Below are 8,757 nucleotides of genomic sequence, written 5' to 3'. Positions count from 1 at the left end.
GCACCACACCTCCTCATGGTAATCAAATTAGGAGAAAACAAATTTTACCCTCTCGGTAACCTTGAACTCGCCTAAGTAGTTGGAACAAGTAAAGGCTCTCGAAATAACCCCAAGTAGTAAATCATGGACGGAAGAATCTAGTTTCCATAGTACCTATCATTCAACACCATAAGGCAGCCCGGTATCCCACAAATAGTCACCTTTCCGGAGTGTACACTCCTCATTGGATCAACATTGAAAGGCACACGAGTACCCGCCAATTTTGGAGATGCTTGCCCTCTTATTCTCATGGGACAACCTCTACTATAGCTAGTATAACCAATCACACCATGTCGACCTTGATAAAAAGTACTACAAGGTGAAGAATATGATCTTTTACACTCCACACGCGTACTCTCATCATAGCTCCCATAAGCTTTGCGAATGAAAGGGTTATACCTAACACCAAATTTAGGTTCAGAGTGGGAAGTATAAGACTCCTCACATGCCCCAACTTCATCATAAGAACCATCACGAGGTCCTCCATCATCTCCAAATTCACCATAAGCAATAGGCACATCATTCCCCTCATTTTCTCCCCTAAACCCGAGACCCTCAAATCTTCCCAAGTTTTGATCATGGCTATTTTCATAGCCCCCACAATCTCCCTCAATTTTGTAGCCATAAAACCCTTCACTACAATCATAGTCTCCCATGTCGTAGTCATAATAATCCCCGATTATCGAAGACATGTTCCCCTAATATCACCTTTGTACCTACACAATGAACAAACAATATTAGTAGTAAAGCTTCCTTACCAACACTCGTATATACTAACCTTTGTGATTCTCACAATTGAAGCGGCAAATATTGAAAGTTGCTTATACTCCGGTAGTCAATAAGATGTCAATTCTACTTAGCGACCGGAATAGATTCTTGTTTGATAGACTCAAGACACAAAATAAAATTTACTTACGAATTTGAAACAAAGAAGTTATGACGAGTTAGAAACGAGAAAAGTACATAAACAATGAAGACACGAAAGAAATGGATTCAACAATAAATCTACAACTAAGTAGGTGATTACTAGTTGTTAATTAATTCTAGAATCAAGACATGAAACTAGGAAACAATAAAATGAAACTAAGAATCTAAAATTTGAGCCAAATTTGTCGTGTGAACAGTAAGACGTGATGTGGCAACCACGTATTGATTGCGGTCGCAACAAATTTATTTTTCAAAATTGAAATTCTTGATCAATTTGTAAGTTGGGAATGGTGGATTTGGTTTTAGAAGGGAAATATAAGTCTTGTAATCCTTTTTCAATTCCAAAAAGAGAAGACTTGACTTTCTTGTACACGTTTCTTAAAACAAGATCCTCAAAACATGGAAGGTTGTTAGAAGTGGTTGTAAGTCTTTGAGTGTGAAGGAAAAGTCTTTAAGTCACAAGTCTTACACCTTAAATCTTAGATTTATGTCTTGCAAGACTAACGTCAATTCACACTCTCTTTCTTCAACTTATAGGATCAACAACCACTTTTTCTTCAACAAAATATAGAGATGGTGAAGAATACCAAGAACACAAACTTTGAGTCTTGAAGTTCTAAGGTTCAACCTCCCAAACAACACAACACCTTTTCAAGCTTAAAATCCACAACACAATCCTCAAAATACACGTTCAAACTTGAACCAACAACACATCACACGTTCAAGTCTTGAATCCACAACAACAATATTAACAACAATCGGCCAAGTCCAAGTTCACAATAACAACATCAAAAACAAAGGCTCAAATCAAGATATAGACTCAAAGTATTAGTGAAGAACAATACTAATACTAGAAACACTTAAGTAAAAATCTCGGCCAAGACACAACAAGAACACAGTTTTCAGCCAAGAATACAAAGTGGACAGATTGCTATTTTCTGGAAATTTCAGTTTTCAAATTTTTTTTTGTGTGTGTGTTTTTCAAGTCTCAAGCCCAAGATTGATCTTGTTAGAACAAAATCAAAGATGGCTCTGATACCAAATGATACAAGAAAAATAAGAGGAACACAAAACAGCCATAAAACAGTCTAATACACCCTCCAAAACAGTCCAGAAATCACAATAAATTGTGGGCCAAATGGAGACCTCACTCAGATTCGACAAATACAACAAGAATACAAGAAACAAAGGTGTATTTGACACCCAAAACAGCCACAAAACGTGAAGAACAAGATGACAACAAGAACACAAATTTTTGGATTCAACAAGACACAAAAACAGTCCACTACAAACAATAATAAGATTACAAGAATAAAAGGATAAATAGTGAGATATAGATTTGTTACAAGACTTAGGAACAAAGTGTGATTCAAACACTAAACCCCTAATTAATGTAACAACAACACCACACTCTTACGGTGACCGCCAAGGGAATCACTCACCTCAAGATCCACCGTTTCCAAGCAAAGAACAATATTGACTTTTCCAAGCCCTATACTAAGGATGACTTTTCCAAGCCCTAACTAAGAACTATACTAAGGTGTTGCACTCTCCAAAGAGAGAATAAGTCTTTCAAATGTTCCTCATTCATTAACTAAAGAGGTATGATCTAAAATAGACTATATATAGTATATTACAAAAGAAATATAAAATGACTCCAATGCCCTTAATGAGGCGGGTGGCAATGGAGTGTCATTTAAACAAGTCTAAAAGACCAAAATGACCTTGAGGCTAAGTGACCAAAATGACCTTAATAAAAGGGGCCAAAATCATGAACCATCAAATGTGGTCCAAACCCGTGAGTCCTCTAGTCTTCAAGGCTCCAAGCAATCTTCCACACACGGGTTTGTTTGATGGCATGCTCAAAATAACCCCTACAAGTATGATCTCATGCCCTCTATAGGACCAAAGCTTGATTCTTCACGTAGTGACTTTGAATGATGCCATCGAAAGCTAAGGCGGCCATTTCACTTGTATCAAGTACGGAGACGCTTTAGCTTTCGACCCATCTTCCTTTCCACCAGAGCATGAAACTTCTGAAATAGTTGAAATACCTGATCTTTGGTTTTCAAGATATAAACCCACAATTTTCGTAAAGCATCATCAATAAAAGTAACAAAATATCTATTACTGTCGATCGATTCTACCTCCATTGGACCACAAACATCAGAATATACTAGATCAAGTATATTCAATCTTCTTTCTAACGATGTCTAAAATGAAACTCTATGTAGCTTACCGAATAAGCAGTAGTCACATGATTTTGTCGTAGTACCTTTAGCAAAAGAGATGAGTGATTTCTTAGCGAGAATCTCCAATCCTTTCTCGCTCATATGACCCATTCTTTTGTGCCAAAAATCTGCAGAAATCTCTTCTTGAACTGTTTTCAATTCACCTCGGCAAATTTCTACATTTGTCCTATATAATGTGCCATGAGCAACTCTTTTTGCCATCACCAATGCTCCCTTGGCGAGTCTTCATTTTTTATTTGCAAAATAGTTCTCATATCTATCTCGACCAAAGCAATTCCAGAGATCAAGTTCAATCGTCAATCGGGAACATGACGCACATCTTTTAGAATCAATGTGCATCCGACATTAGTCTTGATACTAATGTCTCCGATCCCCACGATCGTTGAATAACTTGAGTTACCCATTTTCACAATACCGAAATCACCTCCTACATATTTGCAGAAAAAATCCCTTACTGGTGTAGCATGGTAAGATCCTGATTTGTCAACCACCCAATCCGACTCTGTCCCTGACAAGTGCATTCACTCCTCTTCCTCATTTATGAAGAGAAAAACATCATCAGTATTTTGCACCGTGACAGCCTTGTTGTCGTCATTCTTCTGGCCACTACTTTCACCTTTGCCCCTTTTTAGATTTGGACAATCTCTTTTGAAGTGACCTGGTTGATTCTAATTATAGTAATTTCTGGCTCTTGATTTAGATCGAATCTTGGACTTTTCACGGCCTCTGGTTCTATCATAGCTATTTGAACTCCTTTGGTGACTTCTGCCTCTACTTTCAGTGATGAGAGCCTGTCCATAATTTTCAGGCTTCTTTCTCATCTTCTCGTTGAGTAGAAAAGCTGATATGACATCTTTTAGATCAATAAAGTCCTTATCATGTAAAATGGTTGTTGCCAAAGTATCATAAGAAAATGGCAACGAGTTCAAGAGTATGATGGTTTTATCTTCCCCATCGATCTTTACACCGAGATTAACCAACTGCGTGATCAGTCCATTAAGCACATTTAAATGTGATAAAAAATTTGTACCTTCACCCATATGTAGGGCGTACAACTGCTTCTTTAGGTATAATTTATTTTTCAGCGTTTTGGACATGTAGAGATTTTCGAACTTTGTCCAAATACCACATGCACTATCTTCGTCAATGATGTTATTCACCACATTATCTGTTAAGTGCAACCTGAATGCACTAGCAGCCTTTTCATCCACTTCTTCCCAATCCTCCAGTTTTAGGGATTCAGGCTTTTTGAATTTGCCACTTAGTGCCTTGTGTAATCTTTGTTGGATAAGCAGATCCCTTATCCTCCTCTGTCATGTCGAGAAACCGCTATCACCGCTGAATTTTGCTACCTCGTACTTTGCTCTGGATATTTTATTTTTACCGAGTATAGTACCACCAACCGCAAATATTATTTTTGTGAATGAGCAAAACCTATGCTCTGATACCAGTTGTTGGGAATAACTCCACCATGATAATAATATTGTGGTAATAAAAAGAGCAATAAATATGACATCAATAACACGATTAATCAATAAGAACAATAAGAGCGATAATGACACCAAGATTTTTACGTGAAAACCCAATGAGCGAAAAAATCACGGGCCAAGAGGAGCAACTGATATCTCTGTAGTAAGGAATTTTACACTATAGTTATAAGTACAATACTCAAAGTGACTACTACGCACTCAAAAGAAATCTCTCTTTTGATTTTTTTCACCTCACTACAATATCGCTTACACTCTCTAGTTTTTCTTATAGACTAAACTCTCTGTGATGTCTCACTTTATTTTTCTTTCACTCTTTTGTTGGTGTGTTTAACTAGTGAGCTGATGAGCTCTATTTATAGGCAAAAATCTGCCCATGTAGATGTCATCAGTGACATCAAAAATTCATTGAAGATCAAACATATCTTGAATTTTCCTTGGCTAATAAATGGAACCTTTGACAATGCATGCTGCAAATATAGACTATTGCATTTTCCTGCATTTTGAGTAATGGGGTTGAACCCCACATTAATTACTCTAAGCTTCGTGGTAGTAATGAACTCAACAATAGTTTCATATTAGCGGTACTCGGTGAAATGCTTTGCATTTCTTGTAACTATTCATCAGGTACTTTTCATTTATGGGCACTGAAGGAATACGGCGTTGAATATTCATGGACCAATTTGTTCACAATATGTTACGTACTTGTTTGAGAATGGTAAGCTCTTACTGGAGGCAAGTTTATTCAATGGAGAAAGAAAACTAGTTGTATACCAAGGGGAAAGATTTGTTTTCTGCATTTTCGCTGCTAATGGTGTTAATACCATTTCCTATGGATATGTGTGTGAGCAGAGCTTTGTCTCTCTAAGTGGGAGAAACCACAGGCGGTTCTAGAGTTTGAGTGTATGAGTTTTGAGTTCTACGAAAAGCAGTAGGGTGTTTGCATATACTATTTTCTTGCATAAAGTTATCTCCTATTTTTTTTATCTTTAACAAATCGTTCTTTGTCTCACCCTTTCATAATATAGATTTTTTACTTTACAGCTGCTAAAGTTGTATCAATGCTGATACAAGTACGACCACGAGGATAGATGTGAATGAGTGCGTAATAAATCCGTCCAAGGAAGTGCACAAGTGAAGTGTTAAGGGGGGCCTAAACACACCAAAATCAGCCCACTTCTTGCACTTGATGGACACCTCACCCCTGAGGGGTATTATGGACATTTCACACTATTTTTGTAATATCTATAAATAGAACCTTTTAAGGTTTCATTCATTAGACTTTGATGATAATGAATGTTGTATAACATTGAAAGACAAGTCCTCTCTCCTTGAGGCACAAATCCGAAACTTGTAACTAGGGTGATACTAGGGTGGAATCACTAGTGTTGCATTCTTGCTTAGAACGTTGGGTGCTAGAGGAAGTTGAGGTCTCTCTTGTGCTCACCGAAGAGAGTAGGTGTTCCTATTATCATTGTATTAAGGTTCTAGGTACTTGAATACACTTAGGTTCTTAGTTTATGAGATAGTGTATGTCACTCTATCTATCCTTTCTATTCTTGCAATCTTGTAATGTTTGTATCTCGTATTGTACCCGTTTGTGTTGTTGTTGTTATTTCCATTGTTAAGTTCATCTTGCTTCATTCTCATATTGTTAATCTAGTTTGTTATTCGCTTAAAATAGGTGTTAATCACCTCATTACATTGCGTTTTTGTTGTAGATCTTGAATCCAAGAGAGGTCACTCAAAGGGTCCTCGGTTCTCTTGAACTTTTGGACTGTTTTGAGTGTCTGTTTTGTGTGTTCTTGGTCAATCCCGTATCAAATGCCCAAGGGTGGAGCCTAGTGGTCAATGAAGTGTGTTAGATTTTCCCCAGATGTCCGAAACTTTGGTGGAAGAGGTACCAGATACTTGTGCGGGTAGAAGATAGGACGTACCAATATATAGGTAAATAGTGGTAAACAGTAGTAAACTTGTAATATCAACTGTAAACTGGATCTTTTGGGCAATTCAGATTTCAGACCAAGGCCCTTGGTTTAGGTGCCTAGGGTACATACAAAAACATATGATGCCCCTCTACCCATTATCCCATTTTAAAATCCCTATTCTTTGACTAACAAATTGTAAAGGTAGGTACTACTCCATTTGTGTTACTTATATTATAAGCTTAGTTGAGCAACCTACAATCCATTAAAGCACCAATCATTGTTGTTGAGAGATCAGCTATACTGGAAAGAGATATGGACTCCTCAAGAATTACTCTGCGTCCATTTAAGTTAACGGACGTTGATGATATGCTGTTATGGGTAGGCGATGACCGAGTAACTCGGACCATCCGATGGAAGACTTTGACCTCGAAAGAGGAAGTACTAACCTTCATCAAGGAAGTGTGTATACCTCACCCTTGGCGTCGATCCATATGCATCGATGATCGCTCAATCGGGTTTGTATCGGCGTTTCCTGGATCAGGTGAACTCTTTTATTCTCTTTATGCACTCAGTATCCGAGATTTACTGGCTCGGCTAATCTGAATTTCCTGATTCAGATGATGATAGAAGTCGAGCTGATATAGGATATGCTATTGGTTTTGAGTATTGGGGGCAGGGGATTGCTACTAAGGCTATCAAAATGACAATCCCTCAAGCGTTCAACGACTTTCCTGAAGTAATAAGGCTTCAGGCATTAGCTGATGTTGAGAACAAAGCATCCCAAAGGGTATTGGAGAAAGTTGGGTTCATCAAGGAGGGCATATTGAGAAAATATGGATACCACAAGGGGAAAATAGTGGATCTGGTGATGTACAGTCTCTTATCCACAGAGTATAACGATACCACTCCTTCAGGCCAATGACTTGCCACCGCAAAAAAATTTAACTCGCGTAATTGAAAATTAGCCATCATTGTAGAGTTTGAACTTCTACAAGTGAAGTTCAAGGATACCGTCATGTAGTTTCACTTGTACAATGGCTATTTTTTTTAAATTTAATGTATAAATAACATAAATATCAACTTTTTCGAAGTAACTACACTCTATCCCACTTTTTTAATTACTTCACTCTCTCTCCCTATTAATATACATAACATAACCGACATATACATAGCATTCTGCGTATATGTTGGAATTTTTGTAATATGTTTAGAGAGTTAGAATTTTTTGTAATATTGCAAACATAAGTTGACCACACAACTTGTGATATGTTCTGTATTTGTGCAATTTTAGCAGAGCTCAAAAGTGACCCTGTTATAACTGCATTTTTTTGTGAGTTTTGTTTTTGCTCTTTACTAGATAAGAATCTTTATGTATTGAGTAGAACCCGGTAGTGTTTTACGTTTGAAATAAAAGGTTATATTGGTTTGGTGTTTTACATAGTATCAACCAAGTTAAACGTGGATCAGATAATACAGTCCGCATAGCTACTATATTTGTTTGTTTGATTCTATGTTTGACAAATGATATGCCAAAGAATACAGAGTGATTTGTAAAATCTATTATGATAATAATCTTGCAATACACAAACTCTGAAAAAGAGTGAAAGACAGATGTCACATAGTGACATAAAACTACCTTAATCTAAACTGGAAGCTACAATTGTTAAGATTATTCATTGAATACAATAGCAAATGAAAAGAAAGGTCTCCACTAAATGATTGATAGAGAAAGCTACTGTATATTGTACCAAGAGAAGACATTGCGTGAACACTTGTAAGATGTGCCTACAATACCTTTCGATATGTCAATCAACTTAGTTGACTGTAACCTGTATTGATAGTTAGTTTGACTCTGCTGTCGATGTAAAGATAAATTCAACATTGTTAAATTGACCAATACGTAAGACCAGATTAAAAACCAAATCATGCCACACCTTACAATATTTATCAAACAAGTTTGATCACACAAGCAGGCCACCTGCAGATTATTCTTATTTGGCTTTCCAAGTAAATTGTGACATTATTGGAGGGACGCTCGAAACTCACACACTTGACCAATTGATATAGATACAAGGAAAGATACAATGCAGACTCACCAAAGGGAGGTGGAATTGGCACAATACG

The 8,757-nt window shown here is 37.1% G+C and overlaps 1 protein-coding gene across 1 annotated transcript; it reads left to right on the top strand.

Annotated features, from left to right (window-relative positions):
- The first annotated feature begins 6,707 nt into the window (after positions 1-6,707).
- Positions 6,708-7,754, top strand: LOC107864675 (uncharacterized N-acetyltransferase p20). Its single transcript, XM_016711113.2, has 2 exons — positions 6,708-7,174; positions 7,251-7,754. The coding sequence occupies exons 1-2, from the start codon at positions 6,946-6,948 to the stop codon at positions 7,553-7,555; spliced, it is 534 nt and encodes a 177-aa protein (XP_016566599.1). The 5' UTR covers positions 6,708-6,945; the 3' UTR covers positions 7,556-7,754.
- Positions 7,755-8,757: the final 1,003 nt, after the last annotated feature.

This window comes from Capsicum annuum, chromosome 8 (genome assembly GCF_002878395.1).
Source record: "Capsicum annuum cultivar UCD-10X-F1 chromosome 8, UCD10Xv1.1, whole genome shotgun sequence".
Classification (NCBI taxonomy): Eukaryota; Viridiplantae; Streptophyta; class Magnoliopsida; order Solanales; family Solanaceae; genus Capsicum; species Capsicum annuum.
Note: the sequence above shows the minus strand (reverse complement) of the source record. Positions and strands in the feature narration are given on the sequence as shown.

Excerpts from the sequence above, each read along its gene's own strand:
- LOC107864675 (XM_016711113.2), top strand. The coding sequence starts at position 6,946 with ATGGACTCCTCAAGAATTACTCTGCGTCCATTTAAGTTAACGGACGTT. Across the intron at positions 7,175-7,250 it reads ATCGGCGTTTCCTGGATCAG|ATGATGATAGAAGTCGAGCT; the intron begins GTGAACTCTTTT and ends TTCCTGATTCAG.